We start from the raw sequence: 19,388 nt of genomic DNA on the forward strand, positions 1-19,388 counted from the left end.
GCCAGCTTAACATATATTGAAACGAAAATAAAATCCAAATTAGCACATTTCCTCTTTCTTTGCTTTTCTGTCTCATACTTAATCAAAGTGATGGCTTGTGCTAATCAAAGTGATGACAACTTCTATGGATTAGATTTGCTCAATAATGGTAAGGAGAAAGTTAGATTGGCGAGATTTTGGGATTGTGTGTGTGTGTGTGTGTGTGTGTGTGTTGTAGTATATAACCAACTTGATTGATGGTGGCAAAAAAATGGTATCGATCTTGCCTCCCTAAAGGGATGTTTTGGGTTTGATACTGTGTAGGCATCTACGATTCAGTAACAGTCTCTTACAAAAGAAAGACAAAGTGATCAAGGCGATAAGCAACACGATATCATAACTCAATATGAAAAGTGTGACATCAAATTCCACAAGGATCTAGTGAAGGATATATTCAATATATAAGTTGGCCACATGAAAGGGGGGGTGTGTGTTTTGGGTGGTGTAAAGGAGAACGCCAAGGTGGCAAATGACACACGTCAAGGGCCGTGTGATGTATATATACAAACACACGTTCCAATAAACACTACACGTGCTTTACGCCAGCGGTCTCTGCCACACGTATTTCGTGCTAGTGCTTCTTGCTCCCATAGCCGGACCACCATTGCCCTTTGCCTGCCCCTCCTCAGCTTTTTGCTTTCCGCCGTGGCTCCATCGGCATCATAGCAACCACTGGATTTTTCATCAAACAAGAAACAAGAACAGGTAATGAGCAAACTCTATGATGATGCTAACAGTAGTTCAAATACGGAAAATTAGTTGGATCATGGCAAACCCTTGTTTGAGAAAATCCTAGCAAACCCTAGCTTGAGGAAACCCTATTTGATCAGTATTCTTGCCAAACCTTCTGCACTACTTGATCATGAAACCCTAGCTTGAGTGAACCCTGCTTCAGTAAACCTTAGCTCATGGCAAGCCCTACCTCACCAGTTGATCATGCCAAACTCTAGCTTGTCATGTCGAAAACCCTGTCTTATTACTTCTCCATGATACATCCAACCCTAGCTTGAGCAAGCCCTATCCTAACCTTCTCCCCATCATGACGTGTGCACCTCTGCATCTCTTGTGTACTGCCTCGGCAAGCTCCAGAGCTGCATAGGAAGGCCAGAACAGGTCACATTGTGCAACATATCTCATTCTCTGAGGGCATTTTGAGGGTTCTTTCTGTAGACATGGCTCAGGCGGAGGACTACCACAGGCCTCTGCTAGATGAGCAGGATCGGCATTCCCCTGACTTGGCATTCGCTCAATGCCCTCGAAATGGGAAATCAAGCAATGGAAAAGCAGATGTAGTGCTCGATATTGCCCTTGGGGAAGATGGTGAGGCAGGTCTGGATATTGGCCACAGAGGATCTCAGCATGAAGATGCATCCAGCTCCGATGATGTTCACAAAGAAGGAGATGAAGAAGAAATTCAAGAGATCAGTGCAAGTGGAGACAGTTATGAAAGACGGTTCAATGATGAATTGCATGGTCTGTATAGCTTTCTAGGTGATCAACCTGCGTTAGGGCCCATGCCAACCATCGATCCTTTTCAAAACCACACAGAAGAGATTGGGAGTCTTTATGAATGGATCAAAGTAGTGCTGTGCCTGCCTTTGGCTATCATCAGGCTGCTACTTGCCATCCTTATCACAGTGGTGGGGCTGTTGTTAGCCAAAATCATTCTCCTAGGTTGGAGGGAGAAGCACTTGCCCATGCCAAAGTGGCGCCGCAATATTTTGTACATCACACGTCTGCTTGGTCGACTAATCTTGTTTTGCTTTGGGTAATTCTCATCTCCTGTCCCCAAAGATATTCATTTGATATTGAGATCAAAGTTTTTTTAAACGGCAGGCTCATTTTGCTTGAGAATCCCATTCGGACAACATATCTGTGCATGTGTGCACTTGGGTTTAATGATGTCGTTTGGGGTTGAAAAAGTCCATGAGACACGATGATACAAAATATTCTTTGAAACGTAAAGATAATGTAATGAAAATGAAAAAACAAATGGTCAGGTATGACCTACAGCCATGGATGGTCAATGGTGGTGCAGTATGTCATAGCCTTGGTTTTACAGAGGTGTCCGAGGTGATTGGAAGTGAGTGGGAGCAACCTCCATCAGATAAAACAGTTTTGTTTTTGAGAAGCAATATGTCAGTAGGTATTACACCGTGGGGGAGGGGGTTTTCTCTGTTTGAGCTCTGGGACTTTGACACATCATGCCTAATGTTCAGGGACGTCTAGAGGTAGCCAAGTATCTCATGGTCGTGATAAACACTTCTTGTGGCTGGGGTCCCTCTAGTCCTGGTGGCCCAATGTCTCCTTGTGTGGCTCTCTAGATTGGCAAGGCTCTCAAAGAATGTTGTGGGAAGCAATCCGCAGTAACTCAACCTTTCGCCTGTCTTGGTCTGTGTTTGTCTGCATCTTGTGCAGAAACAGTGCCACACATCTCTGGTCATCATTCTCCATGGCCTGCCGAAGGGGTTCAAATTCCCTTTTGAATAGGAAGCACACTCTGCATACCTATAGTTCTCATTTCTTGGGTGTGTACGATACCTGTCGCCTTGCCTCAATGTGGAGCGTGTGTAAAAATCTCCAGAGCTGGCCCATGAAGCTTTTTAGTGCAGTGTGCCTCAGTGTTCTGATTAACCTTGCCCGTGATAGAGTGTGGATTGCTTGGCTGACAAGTGAGGCTTTTTCCAACCTTATGGAGAGGGTATCTACTATTGATGCGGGCAAGAAGGCTGGACAAGTGTCGATTAGGCAATGTATCAAGATTGTGAAAGGAATGATAGTGATGATTTGACATGAGGAATGTGAGGATGCTGATTATTTTTCATTCCATTACTTATGAGAAGGGTATGCTCTTGTTCCCAAGTCTAGGTATCTTATATCTCTGTAGAGCAGCAGGTAGTATCTATATCTCTGAATGGAGACCTCGTTCCATGAATGGACCTGTGTCTTGGCTGTACTTGCGTTGAAGTCACCCAACAAGAGGATGTCTCCATGTTGGGATAAGTCCAAAATATAGGGAGTCCTTGAATTGGAGGACTCAGGAGGAGAGGTCTCTCCGTGGTTGGGTCGGGTCTTTTTCGAGCTCTCCATGCATCAATGAAAGACGAGCCTTCCCCCATCTGCCTGCAGAATTCTACTCCATCTTCCTTGGGTGAGCCCTCTGTGAGGAGCCTGTAATTCTCACATGATAGCTGCATGATTACCTGTGCTTGTCCTCCTCAAGGGTGGTACCATGATTACATTTTAAGAATGGTTGGTTTCCGTTTCTTCATTACTTCCACTCATTGCGAGGTTGCATTAATATTCTTTTTGGTGTTCTTTAAGTCCTTGCACAAACCTATGCTTTCTTCCTTGATTTTGGACCTAGCCTCCTGCAAATCCTTAAGGACGGCATTGGCCTTCAGGGAATCCAATTTAGCCCTAAGAGCCTTGTTAACTTTCTTTACCTTAGTGAGTTCTTCTCCCTTTTTCTTTTAAGGCTTTTAGCTCTGCTATTTTTTCCTTGTGTTGCTCCTTTATTCTTGTGAGCTCCTTGTGGTGGTGCTTCTTCATCTCTACAAGCTCCTTGTTATGGCTCTCCATTTGAAAGCCATGTGACGCAAACCAACTAGTGGTGTGTGCATACAAACAACTGCCAGAGAACTCCAAGGCCAATCGTGGGAGGCGATCTCTATGTAGTGTGTAGATGTGCTGAATGTATGTGGCAGCCTAGAACATGGCATCTACGACGAGAGGGGGTGATCTGAACTCGGCCAATAATATGGCATGTGGCATTGATGGCTTAGTGGTGATCACACATTATCATAACGTGCAGTCTCTGCTCTCTCCGGCAGTCCTCTCCTAGGTATGGTCCCAAGCAAGCCGCCCCATGCATCACTGCTGGACAGACGAAAGTATCAAATAGCCTGTATTTGGTACTAAGAGGCCTATGAGACCAAAGTGAGACAATAATGTCCATGGCATACCTCATCATAGAACGGAAAACAAAATAAAACAAATCAAAACTGTACATGGAAATCTCATCATGAAATACAAGGAACAGAATACATGAGAGGAGCATCAGTCCCCAATAGATGGTATACCACTCTCCAAAATATCAAGCATGGGGTTAATGAGTATGGCCGAGAGGTCTCCCTTAGCTACGTCACATGGAAAGGTAGCTCGATGGCAATGGAGCATGTCGTGGATCTGGAGGTGATTAGGGGATCGTGGCAATGTCCGGGAGGCCGGGGCACCGTGCAGGCTAGAATGTGGAGGCCCAGTCCGAGGTAGGTCCTCTCGAGCGAGGTGGGCCCCGTAGTAGCCCGAGGTGGGTCCAAAGGATCCATTGTATGGGTGTCCTCTTGGATCAGGAAAAAGCTAGTGATGGTGAGGGAGGGGTCAGGGTGGCTGGGGCCCAAGCTCTCTCAAGAAAGTGTCCCTCTTATCTTCAGAGCTCGAGCAGGAAGAGCCCTTGGCAGCAGTGGTCCGGGAAGTCGATCCTAGAAGGTGGGACAAATCCCTCATTGAACAGACATTTAAAAGAGCTGAAGCTGGAGCTCTCTGCCCCTGCACGCCTAGCATCTCTCGCCATCGCCTTGCCCTTGTTTGAAACCCCCTCCCTTTCACTTTCTCTCTCCAGTGTTGTTGCCTCTTGCCTGCTCCCCTTTCGCTTGCAGCCCACAACCCCGTCCTTTGTTCCGCTCCCCCCCCTCTTCTGTCTACAGCCCACACCCTGATCCCCCCCTTCCGCCTCTAGCCCATGCCCCCATCCCCCCCTTCCACCTGCAACCCACGCCTCCATCCTCCCTTCTGCCTCCCCCTCCCTTCCGCCCATCCTCCCTTCTGCCTGTTGCAACCCACGCTCCTCCCCTCCCCCTTTCGCCTCTCCACTTCTTCGTAGGGCTGTCATCTCCCGCCTAGCCTTTTCCGCCTCATCCCCCCTTGCCTCCCTTGCCTCATTAGCCCTCGCCTTAAGCCCTATTGCTTCCCGACCTTACCCTCTTCCGTGCCTCCCCTCCGTGCTTCCGCCCTCTCCCCCCCACCTTACCCTCTCTCTGTTGTTTTCCAATCCAGGTGTTTTTCACTCTTGGGGATTTTTTTATCCGTGGCAAGTTTCGGCATCTTCTAGTCTTGAACCCTTGGGAGGACTCCATGGTAGTCGCTTCGTCATCCCTGGTCGAGGCTACCATCCCTTGCCTCTCTTTTTCCGAAGAGGATCTCTAGCTTCTTGCCTCGACAATTATCTCTTCGGAGGCCTCCACCTTGGTATGCAAGATTGTGGGTAGCCGCCCAGCATGCGGACAGTTCAAGGATTTGTTACACGCAAGCCTTCTCGGCGCGCCTGGAAAGATCACTAACATTCATCCTCTGGGGCGTGGCTACTACCAGGTTGAGTTTGATTTGCCTGCAGCTTTGGACAGAGTCATGCGGCTGAGCCCTGTTGCACTGCGTATAGCGCAGACTTTCTTTGCGAGGTGGTAGCATGGCTTTGACCCGACGTCCGACCCTCTGGCTGGTGTCTCAGGCTTTCCTATGATAGTTTGCTTTCTAGGTCGTAGGAAGGAATACCTTCCTCTTCTCTCGGTGATAGGTGGTGCTATCGGGAGGTTGATAGAATCCGCCCCTCCCCCTCCCCGCTTCGGTTCTTGCAAGGACGGCTGGGATTCCATCTCTTCGTATCTACATCACCTCCCTAGACTCAGTGCCTCACACCATTTTGCTCCCTAGTCTATGGCGGGGAGAACCGATTTTGCGGAGAGTTGAGTACTCTGGCCTCGCAGGCCAATGTTTCATTTGACACCAGATGGGACACCTCGCTAGAGTCTGCCCTCATCGATAGTCCAAGAGGCCACCTCCAATTGTGCCCCCCCCCCTCGGCGGGCGGGTCCTAGTTCAGACCCTCCCTAGCGGTTGGGCGGGACACAGGCTCCCATGTGCCAGAGCACCATGCCGTGGCTGAGGCCGGTGTAGGAGAGTGGCAGAGTGCTGGCCTGAGGTGGGACCGCTGGTCGGCGTTGAGAGCCAAGCGTTGTCGGCCCCCCCACGGTGAAGGCCCCCCTTTGTTCCTTTGAGGAACCTACCCCCCCCCCCCCCCCCTTCTTTTGGAGACCGCTACCTCATCGGGACCACTCTTCAGGTTTTCAACCTCCCGTGGGGACTGCTGACCCTGCAGAGCATGCAGCGAGCCCTGCCTTGTAGCCATCTCCTCCCCCCCCCTCCGTAGGCAAACCCTTCTCCCTCCCCCCCCCCCCCCCCCCTCTCCCTCGTTGTTTGCTGGGACTCTCCCCCCTCTAGCTTCCTTTGCTCCAGTGGTACCAGAACCCCCTCCCTCCCTCCCCTCAACCTCTCTTAGGCCCATCAAGCCTTTTGTAAGACGTAAATATAACTTTCTTTCTTTCTTTCTCTAGAGTACTCACGTCGCCCTCTTGTTGCGCCTAATCCGGAGCCGTGACAGTCGGCCAGCTCCGTTCGTCGGTTGATTCATCATTTTTCGGAGCTGGTAGAGATGACCATCGCTGCCTCTCCGGTCTGGGCTCTTCACCTCGAGTCGCCAAGGCCCCCCCCCCCAGGGTGTTGGGACAATGAGTCAACTATAGTTTTTTCGGGTACCTCCTTGTTGATGGAGCTGGCATGTTCGAGGAGATGGTGGCTCCCATCCGCATTTGTGTTGTGCTATACCACTCCAATCCGTCCACCCTAGAGAGTGGAGCGATGATCTTCTCCTTCTCCCTGAGTGCAGCATAGGGGACATATTGGAGCACGGAGTCAGTGTCCACTGCTATACAAGGGCAGGCCATTGAGCTTTTGCATCATCTGCACGACCTCCATATCAATGATGTGCTTACTCACCTTTGGCCTTTGGCTAGGATGGAGTTGGCTAGCTCTAGCCTTAGGGATCAGGCAGGGGAGATGATGTCCTCCAACCTGGAGGTGTTTCCTTTTGTGTTTCTTCACGTTTCAGTGGTGGCAGTACCACTTCCCCCCCTCCTATAGATAAGTGCAAGTGACAGATAGAGTCCAGAGTATGCATACACTAGGTCTCGAATAGAGTGGGTCCACATGGAGGCCAGGATACATGCCCATCTAGGGCGGCTTCGCCCTTGGACCAACATTGACTACTCTCCATCGAAACCCGTGCCCAAGACTTTTCCAATGGAGGGGAGTTCCGATAGTTCCGCTTCCCACTGCTTTTAGCTATGCCGATTGTCTCATGGAACATCCAAGGGTTGGGGGGCCCACAGTGCTTCCAGAGGCGTGGTATCCTTGAGAGTAGCTCCATAGAGCAGTAGTTTGTGGACCCATTGACATTCTCTTCTTACATGAGCACCATCTTTCAAAGGGACGGACCCGCTGCAGGAAGATCTTGCAGGGCAGGAGTCACACCTTCTGGTCCCACTCTTTTGGCCCCTCTGGGACATAGGGTGGAGTACGCATTTTTGTCAGTGAGCAGTTTTTGCTGGCAGTGGTCGACTCAGGCACCATTGTCATTGGACGGGCTCAGTGGGTGACCATCTGGATAGGAGAGGATTGAGTCGGCTTCTTGAATGTCTATGCGTCGAATGTGGTAGTAGGTAGAGCCACCTTCTGGAGTACAGATCGTCAGTCCTTGCCGCGAGCAGATTTTTGGTGTATGGGTGGGGACTAAAACATGCTAGAGTCGACCGATGATAGATTCGGAGGTGGCATGGCTACTATATTAGGTACAAAGTACTCGACATGGGAGGAGTTGATTTTGACTCTCAGGGGATAGGACCCTTGGAGCTTGGACGTAGTCCCAGGAGTCTGTGTTTCTCCAGATCTGACAAGAGGAATGCCAACCCCAACCTATCTAGACTTGTTGACGAGTGGGCTTGTGGGCGTGGCGGCATGATTGGTATTTTGGCTGGCACTACTTTTTCTGACCATGCACTGGTTATTCTCTCCTTGGATGACCCCTGGAGACAGGACATACATGTGAGTACTTGGATTCAAGATAGCCTCATTTAGGACCTAGAGATCTGTAGTAGTAGGATAGAGGGGATTTGGGAGAGGCTTGATTTTCACTCAGGAGCAGCCGCAGGAGCCTTGGATGCTGGTTTTGGTGAGATTAGCAGTCTTTTATAAGAGGTAGCGCATAGCAGATTGGCTGGCTTTCAAGAGCAGGAGGAGTATTCTCAGGGGTCTCGCCTATCTACAACGGCTTTAGGAGAGTGCACCAGATAGCCAGTCAGCTGGTTGCCACCCGTACGGAGCTCAGATCCATAGAGGAGCGGCGGGTGGAGTACAGATACCATGCTGGAGCCTCTTTTTGGACGCAAGCGGGAGACAGGGTCACTGGAGATTTCTTTGAGATTGCAAGCCCATCCAGATGGAGAGAGGGTATCCGCATGTTGAGGGCCCCGGATGGATCCATTGTTACAGACCCCCCTCATGTGAGAGCCATTGCCACATAATTCTTCAGCACTCTTCTCATTGCGCCATTTCCTCACAGGTACTGGATGCGCATGAGTGGGTGTGGCGGCGCATGCGAGAGGTGGTCCCTCACGCTGACAGCATTACCGCTTGGGAGAGGATGATCTTCCAGCATCTTTATTTCTGTGGCATTTGGATCTCATGGAAGGTGGCCTCAAGGCTGCCTTTATTGAGATAATGGTTACAGGAGCCATACCGGAGAGGTTGTCGGAGGGTTTGATCCACTTGATTCCCAAGGAGGGTGGTGACAGATTGGAGATCGGGGAGTGGAGATCCATCACCTCCTAGGGGCTGCCTACAAAATTTAGGCCAAGGCCATCAGCCGGAGATTGCAGCCCTCTCCCCGACTTGATTCATGGTACACAGACCGGTTTTGTTTAGTTGCGGAGTATTCTGGACAACATCTTCACCTTCTAGGAGGCGACCGCGTCGGCTAAGATGTGGTAGCAGGATCTGATTGTGCTCCTCTTCGATTTTGAGAAACCCTATGACAAAGTAGATTGGGGCTTTTTGGAGGGGACGATGTGGAGGATGGGTTTCTCGGAGGAGTGGGTCTGAGGTGTGTCGGGACTCTAGTCGGCTTCCCATAGCCAGGTTCTTATTCAAGGTGCTAGAGGTGACAGATGTTCGCTTTCATGCTCAGTCCGGCAGGGGTTCTCTCTAGCACCTTATCTCTTCTTGTTCGTCGTTGAGGCCATGAGCAGTTTTCTCTCCGCCCAGGAGTGCGGACACTAGGGATTGCGTCTCCCCATTTGAGTGCAGGTGGGGCTTCTTGATTCCCAGTTCGCTGACGACACAGCATCATACCTGTCAAGGGCTGAGGGGAACCTCAAGAGGTTCGCCGAGTCGATTGAGATTTTCTGTTGTGCATTCGGAGCATAGATCAACTGGCACAAGTCATGTGGATTTTGGGTTGGCTCATCGCCTGCCCCGACTTGGCATCGAGTTGAGGCTTCCCGAGGGGAGCTCAAGCCCGTTATCTTGGATGTCATGTTGGCATTGATATCTCCCTTGAGCAGTAGCTTGCCCTCCCTTCTTTTGCGCATTCGGAGGAAGCTGTTATACTGGAGTTTGGACAGGCTTTCCCTAGCTGGTTGGATAGTGATGGTGAACTAGGTTCTTCTTCCCACCATGTGGTACATTACCTCCTACTGGTTTTTCTCCCAGGCATGTATTGGTTAGGCTAAGCGTTTTAACCTAAGTGGGCTGGCAGTGATGGGAGACTGGCCAAGGTCAAGGTGGTTTCTGGTGGAGAGTGATCATTCAGCCGCGACACAGATGGGGCCTGGGCATCATCGATCCCTCCATTTAGAGCTGTGCCTTGTTGGGCAAGTTGATTGTTCGAGGTCTTCTGGGCACTGAGCCTTGCAAGGACTTCCTCCTGGCTAGGATCTCTACCCGCACTTCGATCCTAGGGGGCCCTTGGCCTAAGAGCATGAGATGGATCTTCATAGAGATGTGGGCACGTGGCTTTAGCCCAACATTTGAGGATAGATTTGCAGCTAGTCTTTTGCGTGCTTGGGATCATCTCAGGCCGGCCCTGTAGTAGTCAGCTCCAGTAGTTGTTGGGGTAAAGGCATTATGCCCACCCTTATAGTGTGTACAAGCCCATAAGTTATAGTACATAGTACACTTAGTACTTTTAATGTACTAAGTGCACTATGTGTACTAGTGCAATATACATGTGTGATAGGGGAGTCACACACTCAATATGATGAGTTGACTTATCCCCACAACTCTGTTTTTTTTTTCGTGAAATGGTGTTTTATATTATATGTAAAATGTACATCAGCCACATGGCTCACACAGAACCTATGGCCCCAAACAAAACCCCCACAAAAGATCCTCTAAAGGATCATCACCATGCAAACCTGTACACTAATAAGAAAGCCTCCTAGCCAAATAAGCATCCTAGATGAAAGCATCAAAGATGAGCCAGCCGAGCCGCCGTAGACCATAAGGAAATAACATCTGCATCCAGTAGCTGAGCTGAGAGAAGAGAAGAAAACTGCCAAAGCAGCAAACCGCGGATACGTAGAATGTGCCCATGTATTCCAGACAAGGAATCAAAAATGAACCCATTCCGTGTAGTCCAAATATGCCAAAGTCCTGTCCATCTAAGGAAATGAAATATCACAAGGTGGCTGTCTGAAGTAATGACTTGAGGACAAATCCCAAATATCCACTGATAAGCCGAAACAGTAGACCTCTCTACTGCCTCCCAAACGCGAGAGACAAAAGACCAAATCTGACGGGCCACTGGACAACTCATGAACAGATGCATAACTGTTTCAGTGCATGTCGTGCAGAAGAAGCAAGAGGCCAGTGTAATTTTACGACGGCTCAGCTGATCCCGTGTAGGTAACCCTCCCACCAACATCCTCCAAATGAAAACCTTACCTTGGTAAGGGAGTTTAGACTGCCAACCACGCATAAGAGTTTTCTGCCACCATGATTTAGACTTGTGCAATCCCCACACCTTATTGGCCTTGGCTAAAACCCAATCTTTCTCTGATACAAGCTTATGATAGACCTGGTTAGCTGAGAGTGATATCAAGTCACCAGATTTACATAGTGCCCAATCAAGCCAAGGCTGATCTGCAGATGGCCGAGGCAATGGAGTAAAAGGCTCAACTGCATGCATGATGTCAACCCATAGTGGCTGAAATGTCCGAGGAACCCTAAAGTGCTGCCGAATACGACGAAATGAATATGGCCTGTCACGACCAGGTATCACAGCATCTCGGATTCTAACCAAGCCTAGCCTGACCATGCGGTTGAGTCGTATGCGTGAAGCATCTCTGTCTGGCCAAACAATGACACGCGACTCCACAAATGTTTCGAACTGCAAAGAGTTCAAAAGTAGTCTTTCATGACCAGGATCCCACCGAGCCAACAGTAGAACTTCATGCCAAGAAAGGAGAATATGCGATAAAATGTGTGATGAGCGAATACGGACAGGATGAGCCGCATTCACAATGTCCCACCATGAAGCCTGCACACGTGTCCGCCCATGTGACAATCCCTCCAACTCAATCAAGTCACGAGCCATGAAAACCCAAGGCTGCTCTTGCAAACACATATCCTGAAAAAGCGCCCACCTACGCGCCACCATATGCAAGCGGACATCCAGTAAAGCAGCCCCACCCATTCTTTTGGGCGTCGTAATGTGATTCCAAGCTATCCATGTTTGACCCATAATATTTCCTTGCCTCTTCCACAGCATAAACCGAATGGGAGCAACCAAACGGATGAGAGATTTGTGCGTCCAAGGTAGCAAAGGTAAAAAATAGGAAATCATGCTAAGCATAATAACCTGAGCTACCTTAACCCTCACATGCATAGGCCACCCTTGAGCTTTCCAATACACAAATTTATCTGAGATCCGAGCTGAAATCCAAGCAAGAAGCGCTTGGGGGTCCACATCCACACCCACCGGATATCCAAGATGACGAACAATGTCTCCTGTATGCACCACACGGCCTTGCCACCCTAATGCCTCAAGATCAAATTCCGTGCATACAATGAGGGCTGATTTTGATGAATTTATTTTCAGCCCAGAAGCCAATGCAAAATTATTCCAAGCTTCCATTGCTCGATCTATATTGGCTTTTTCGGCCTTGAGAAACATAAAAGTATCATCCGCAAGGGCTTGAGCAACCAATTGCTTGCCATGAGGGAGATGCAAACCAACCACTTCACCATGCGATGCCATAGCATCTAGGCGAGATAACATAGGATGAGTGGCAATGGCAAAGAAAAGAGGGCTAAGAGGACAGCCCTGCCGGAGAGAACGGGTGAGAGAAATACCATCCGAAAGTCCTCCATTGAGCATAATCCGCGTGATAGAGCCAGGGCCAAGTAAATGCACCAAATTAGCCATTTTGGGACCAAAGCCCATGGCTGTCATTAACTGAGAAAGGAAAGACTAGCTGACATGATCAAAAGCTTTTTCAAGATCCAGCTGCACCATCACAATCTCTTGCTTCTTTGCCTTGGCATAATCCACTCCAATTTGAACATTAAGAATATTATGCAAAATATTCCTGCCATGCACAAATCCATATTGATATGGATGAACAAGAGTAGGAAGCACCTTCTGCAAGCGATTGGCAAAAATCTTTGTAAAGATTTTATACATAATACCCATAAGTGAGATCGGGCGCCATTGAGCCAAAGAAGTAGGCGATGGGACTTTGGGCAACAAACGAAGTATGCCCAACTTCCAATCGGCAGGCATATATCCCTCATCCCAAACCCTTTGACAAATAAGCGTCAAAGGCTTTGCAAGCTGATCAGCATATTTTCGGAAAAACTCATTTGTCAAACCATCCCAACCAGGGCTCTTTCCCATGGGAAGTTTGGAGAGAACAGCTTCCACTTCCCCTTGAGTAACAGGAGCATCAAGCTGAACCGCCACATCAGGGTCAACTTGATATCGTACTTCAGCAAACAATGACTCCCTTGCAGCCAAGACAGCCGGTGAGACATCCTCTCGAGGGGCAAGCAAACCTTCATAAAACCTGATGCAATGCTGAATAACCTCAGAAGGTTGAGTAAGAAGGTTGCCTTTGGCATCCATCAGCCTAACAATATTCTCACGCATATGTTTTTGATGCAACTTATCATAGAAGCGATGAGATTGACAGTTAGCATCCCGCAAAGCATCAAGACGTGCAAGTAGTTTAAAGCGAACATATTGTGCTTCCTGCACCCTAGATAGCTCCTTTTTCAGCCATTCTATGGCATCCGCAACTTCAGCATCCATAGAGTCAGTAAACATGAACGCCTGCAAGCCCTTTAAAAGCGACTCAAGGAGGGCCACATGCTGTTTTTGTATAGAGGCATTAGCAAGACCATAATGCCGTGCTAATTTCCGAGTGTTGGTAAGGAACACTGGCCAAGCATGATAATCAGCCATGGACACTCTTGTGGAGAAATGTCGTATCAACTGACGCATATAAACATCAAAAACTTCATGCTCCAAAAAAGTGTGATTTAAGCGCAAAGGCAAGCGTCCCAATAAGCCTTTATATGCATCCACAGGATGATAGACCATTTCAAACACAAGCGGCCAATGATCTGACAAAACCTGATGCTGATCAACCATCATAGTAAGAACCTCTGGCAAAAAGAGATCTTGATTTAAAATATACATCCTATCCAATCTAGCATAAGTGCCCCGAAACTATTGTGAGGCATAAGTGTAACCCCTTTCTGTTAGAAGTCATCTCCTGTCTAGATTTATACACCAGGGCCTTTGTTGTGGGTGTGCCCGCCCTTATGAGGTGTTTTCCCATTTTTCCCCACTCTCCGTATTTTTCCCCTATTTTTTCCCATTTTTCTGAGGCTTGGGAGGGCTGCCAGGTGTGCCAGGAGCACTGTGAAGCTGGCCGACTGGATTTACATCAGTCGTGGGCTATCAGAGTGCTGGCCGACTTGTTCTGTCTAGGCGGAGGCATCTGTAGCTGGCCGACTGCTATTTTCAGCAGTCGTGGACATATTCCTCAGTCGTGGGTTTTCCTGATGCTGGCCGACTGCCCTCTAGGGGAGTATATATAGGTCCTCAGCCCCCATGCCTTATTTGTATCATATCTCGGGATCTTCTTGTGTATATAGAGCAGAGTTACACGCCTACATCTGTCTCTCTCTTGTGCTGTTTTTCTGCCTGCGTTTTTGCTCTTGTGTTCCCAGATTTGGTCATCATCTCCGCTGCATATTCTGACATGGTATCAGAGCCCTAGGCTCTAGATAGGTCTTGGGATTTGTGTGAGCAAGAGGGGGCTGTTTTGTGGCTGATTGGTGGACTGTTTTGGGCTGATCGGGAAGAGGAGAAGCAAGAGGAAGGCGGGTTGATTTGCTGGACAGCCACTTGCAGGTATCAGTTCTTCTTTGTTCCCACCCACCCACCCTTTTCAGAATACATCCCCGCTATGGCAGATCTGTTTGAGATGGCCGAGAGACATGTGAAGATCCCGACACTCCCCACGTTCCCGGTGGACCGTCAGTTGGACGGGAGCAACTACGGCATATGGAAGGTGATGATGGAATCCATTCTGGAGTCCTACGATCTCGCCGATTTCGTCGTTGTTGGTGTTCCACGGCCGGAAGTAGAGGAAGGGGAGTTACCGTCAACCCGAAAGGACCGGGAGGCCTAGACGCAGATGTGGGATTGCGTCAACGCCAGGGTCCGTTCGTTTATTTTCCTCAACTGCACACCACAGGTAATCAATCATGTAAAGCATATGACGCTGGCCAGAGGTATATGGCAGCATTTGGCCTCACTTTACAACAGGGTATCGCCCATGAAGAGGATTTCCTTGGAAGTACAGATGCGGGTTATGAGCCCTGCAAAGTCGTCGACGATGCGGGAGCATATTAACAAGCTGCAGGCTCTTCAGCAGGAAGTTCTTCAGGCTGGGAAGGAGATATCGTCAGAGGACATGGCCATCACGTTGCTGTCACATTTGCCCTCTTCGTACTCGGCATTTTACTCGTCGTTGATTACCAGTGGCAGGCTCAGCACCATCACGTGGGAGGAGCTTGTGCCTATGGTCCTGGACCAGGAGGAACGATTTACGAACCCTCCTCAAGATGGAGGTTCGGAGGCCTTTACTGGCCAACGGTCGAAAGGCCGTAACACGGGCAAGGGGAAGGCTTTGTCGGAGAAGTCTTCTGAGAAGATGTCCGTTAGTGACCGCGAGAAACTGAAGGCAGAGAGGACCTGTAATGATTGTGGCGAGAAAGGCCACTACTGGAGGCAGTGTCCCAAGCGGAAGACCGAGAAGGGTGAAGACTCCTCAGCAATCATGAAGACTCCGGCTTTTGTGCACCTGGAGGTAATGGACACCGATGCTTCATTTTCTTAAGGCAGGGAGGAGATTGGAGGACTCTCCGCAACGGATACTCGGGAATGGATTCTCGATAGTGGTGCTTCCAGGCACATGACTCCTTCCCGTTCCGGTTTACAGGATCTCTGCAGGCTTTCTGGTCATATTCTTACTGGGGATACGTCCACTATCCCAGTTCACAGTGAGGGCAGGATGGAGATAGTTCCCGATGGCAGAGGGGGGAAGCATTCCTCCCAGGTGTTGTATGTTCCGGCACTTGGTTTTCATTTGTTGTCAGTGCATCAGGTTTGTAAGACTGGCGTACGGGTGGAGTTTGATGAGCATTTTGTTGCTCTCCGGGACAAAGCAACAGGCCAAGTGGTTTGGGAAGGTGGAGTGGAGAATGGAGTCTACAGGCTTTCAGCACTCTCTCTCCCAGGTCCTCAAGATTGTGATGAGTGGCAGTGTGGTAATAGCTACTCAGGTGTGGATACGCTGCAGGTGCGGGCTTTCCGGGACCAGATGATGGATAGCTTGCCAGTAGATGGCAGCAGTTGGCAGGAACTTTCCAGTACTGAGGTTGGTAGTTCTTGTGTTCGTGAGTCAGAGGAAGCTGAACAGGTCACTTATGCTCTGATGTCTCGTCGTGTTCGGGACATAGAACTTCTAGTAGTTGAGGATGTTCTTTCCACGGGGACCTTTCGGAAAGCCAGGCAGGTGGCAGGTACTTACTTGCAGAAGGAGGTGTTTCTCCAGGCTTTGTGGTTCCGGATTCAGAGGGGGTGGTTGACAGGTTTCATCAGGTTTCCAGGACTTGTTTGTGCACCGTATAACAGGTGTTGATCCTTGTGAGCAGTGTGCTGTCTCTGTGACTCAGAAGCTGGATGGTTCATTGATCTGGTTGATGGACACCGGATTGGACGGGAGCTTCCTGATGAGGCAGTTGAGCTCTTGGTTGCAGATGTCTCTTTGTGAGGCAGGATTGCGTTTCCTGTGGTTTCTGCGACATGCGACGGATCATGGACTCTTGTACACAGAAGGGGGATTGTTGGATGGAGTCCGACTCCACGGTTGGAGTGACTCGGTTTGGGGAGGAGATCCGGACACGAGGAGATCTACTTATGCCCCAGGAGCAGTTTTACGGAGCAGGAGGAGGTTACATTGCAGGTTTGGGCTTCCACTGAAGGAACCCATGGTCATCGAGAGACACTTTGTTCGTGAACAGATCGTTGCTGATGACATCTTGCTGGAGTTCTGTTCGACGGAGGACAGTACGGTGGACCTCTTCACGAAGTCGCTCTCAGGATTTGCTCAGGCGGCACCCGAGCTCCCAGTGGTTGGTTACACAGCCAGGAGCTGAGAGGGGGTGTTAGAAGTCATCTCCTGTCTAGATTTATACACCAGGGCCTTTGTTGTGGGTGTGCCCGCCCTTATGAGGTGTTTTCCCATTTTTCCCCACTCTCCGTATTTTTCCCCTATTTTTTCCCATTTTTCTGAGGCTTGGGAGGGCTGCCAGGTGATGCCAGGAGCACTCTGAAGCTGGCCGACTGGATTTACATCAGTCGTGGGCTATCAGAGTGCTGGCCGACTTGTTCTGTCTAGGCGGAGGCATCTGTAGCTGGTCGACTGCTATTTTCAGCAGTCGTGGACATATTCCTCAGTCGTGGGCTTTCCTGATGCTGGCCGACTGCCCTCTAGGGGAGTATATATAGGTCCTCAGCCCCCATGCCTTATTTGTATCATATCTCGGGATCTTCTTGTGTATATAGAGCAGAGTTACACGCCTACATCTGTCTCTCTCTTGTGCTGTTTTTCTGCCTGCGTTTTTGCTCTTGTGTTCCCAGATTTGGTCATCATCTCCGCTGCATATTCTGACACTTTCATCTGAATGCAACCAAGACCACATGTCTTGTTTTAGCGACCTTGCTGCAAAAGCTTCCCACGCCTTTCTCTCCGGGCCATCCATTACAGAATGAGGCGACGTGGCTTGCTCCCTGGAGACACACATATTAAAGTCCCCCATCACAAAGCCAGGATGAGAGATTGAAAGAGCACACAAGTCATTCCACAGCAAACGGCGAGCACGAGCATTATTTGGAGCATACACCCCTAACAACCATAAAGGCGTATCATCCCAAACAATCTGTATCACTAGAAATCTTCCATGAACATCTTGAATCACAAGAGAAGGCTGAAACTGCGAACGAACAGCAAACATAACACCTGACTGCGAAGCAGGATGTCCGCTGTAGAAAACATGAAATCCCTTATATACATAGGCTTTGCCAGCCAACTTATGCTGCTTATGTTCAACTGCACACAAAACATCCCAACCATGACAAAAAGTTGTACGCCAAAGCCTGAACTGCTTTTGGCGCGAAGAAATACCCTTTACATTCCATTGTACAATTTTCATAAGCCTTCCCAGAAAAGGAATCAACAAGGCCGTGTACTAGGCCCAGGACAATCTGCCAAATCACGAACCTTTTGAAGCATTGCATTTTTAGACATGGTATTTGTGATCTGAGACTGCCCTTGGAGTTCCCGAGCACGTGCCAAAGGGTAATGACCATCCCATGGCGAGATGACCTCACCCTTCGAACCAAACACAAGAGGCAATTGTTGTTGTGCTTCTTTTGTTAGGCGATTTCTAATAGGATAGCGTTCTACTCTATCCACCCCAAGAGGCCCTGTACCCTGAGAAAGTTGGCCTCCCGGCCTCTCAATCCTGGTCTGTTGCTGGGCACCTGAACCCAAAGGGCGACGAGCATATGTATGTAAGGGCCCCTGATGAGTACGCAAAGGCCCCCACCAAACAGCATCTGAGAAATCCCCCCGTGGGGCAACAAATCGTGTTTTTTTACCACGTACTTCCACCCATGGCTGCTCAACCTCATTCTGAACATCCACATGTACATCCATGTGTTGGGCATCATGTGAAGGAGCATCATGCTCATCTTCCACGGGCAACTGCCCATCAAGGATATCCTTTGTAGCAGCAACTTGTTCTTTCTTAGGACATTCGGAGACAAAGTGGCCCATCTCACCACATTTGAAACAGTGGCCAGCAAATGTATCCCACCTCAATTCATACATTAAAGGTTGCAGCCCAGCCATATTGACACGCAAATGTGTCGGCCTAGGTCTCCCAGTATTCCACAACATGCATAGACGATTTCGGTTTCTAGATGTCATTCGAGGCACCACCAAGACATCACCGATACCTCGCATGAGACTTGGTAAAACACGCCAAAACATTGGTGGGAATTGTTTCACTTCAACCCAAACTGGGCAAGCCTGGCGCAACATATCTTGGTACTCTGCCATAGGCTTCCACGGAACCACATGAACCAACTGCCCATCCAAAAAAAGTGGCACCTGCTCCAAGACTCCCCTACGGGCTTCCGAAGTGCGAAAAAGTATTTCATAAAAGCCTCTCGGACCATCCGTAAATCTCCTCAAGTGCCTCAGGCGACACCAAGCGGCCCAGCCATGCTCTAAGACGAGGCAACAATGGAATACGCCCCGTAAAGAAAAAGATAGCAGCACGATCATGAAAATCTGCTAGCTGTTGTAGCAACAAAGGAGTCTCCATGCATACATCAGCCACACCACTATTATCTACTGCAGCCATTTGCACGCTATTTGCCTTCACATATTCTTGCAGAAGCTCACCAGTGATCTGCAGCAAACGTGCAAACTCCGGAGAAGGTGCCTGAGAACTTTCCTCTGCATTCTCTCCAACATTCACCGGAGTATAGCTTGCATCAACATCAAGCCTTTGACGTTTTTGTTGCTCTGAGGCATCTGAAGCATAACCCACATCCTTGTCGATCATCTCCTCAATAAGATCCATGTTAAGGCTATTGGCAGCCATGTCGCCAACAGCAGCAGCCGGGTCATCCAAATCCATGTACAAAAGCAAAGAAAACTCGTTCTCTCAAACCCAAATTCAGCACCTGCTGCAGTGCTGGCTGGAAACTCTTCTGTACCTGCAGTACCTGCTGAAACCCTACTGTACCTGCAGTACTGGCTGGAAACTCTTCTGTACCACCTGCTGAAACCCTACTGTACCTGCAAGTCACC

The 19,388-nt window shown here is 49.3% G+C and overlaps 1 protein-coding gene across 2 annotated transcripts in view; it reads left to right on the top strand.

Moving 5' to 3' along the window:
- Positions 1-566: 566 nt before the first annotated feature.
- The window catches only part of LOC147608819 (lysophospholipid acyltransferase LPEAT2-like), a 93,609-nt gene continuing 74,787 nt past the window's right edge, over positions 567-19,388 (top strand). Inside the window, exon 1 of one of the 2 annotated variants that reach the window (XM_086788833.1) lies at positions 567-1,807. In XM_086788833.1, the coding sequence (XP_086644959.1) occupies positions 1,212-1,807 (596 nt within the window). In that variant the 5' untranslated portion in view covers positions 567-1,211. The remainder of the gene's footprint in view (positions 1,808-19,388) is intronic. The other variant, XM_086788834.1, reaches the window with a different exon arrangement.

The sequence above is a fragment of the Cibotium barometz genome, chromosome 52 (assembly GCF_041138505.1).
Source record: "Cibotium barometz isolate CiBa-2024 chromosome 52, ASM4113850v1, whole genome shotgun sequence".
Lineage (NCBI taxonomy): Eukaryota > Viridiplantae > Streptophyta > Polypodiopsida > Cyatheales > Cibotiaceae > Cibotium > Cibotium barometz.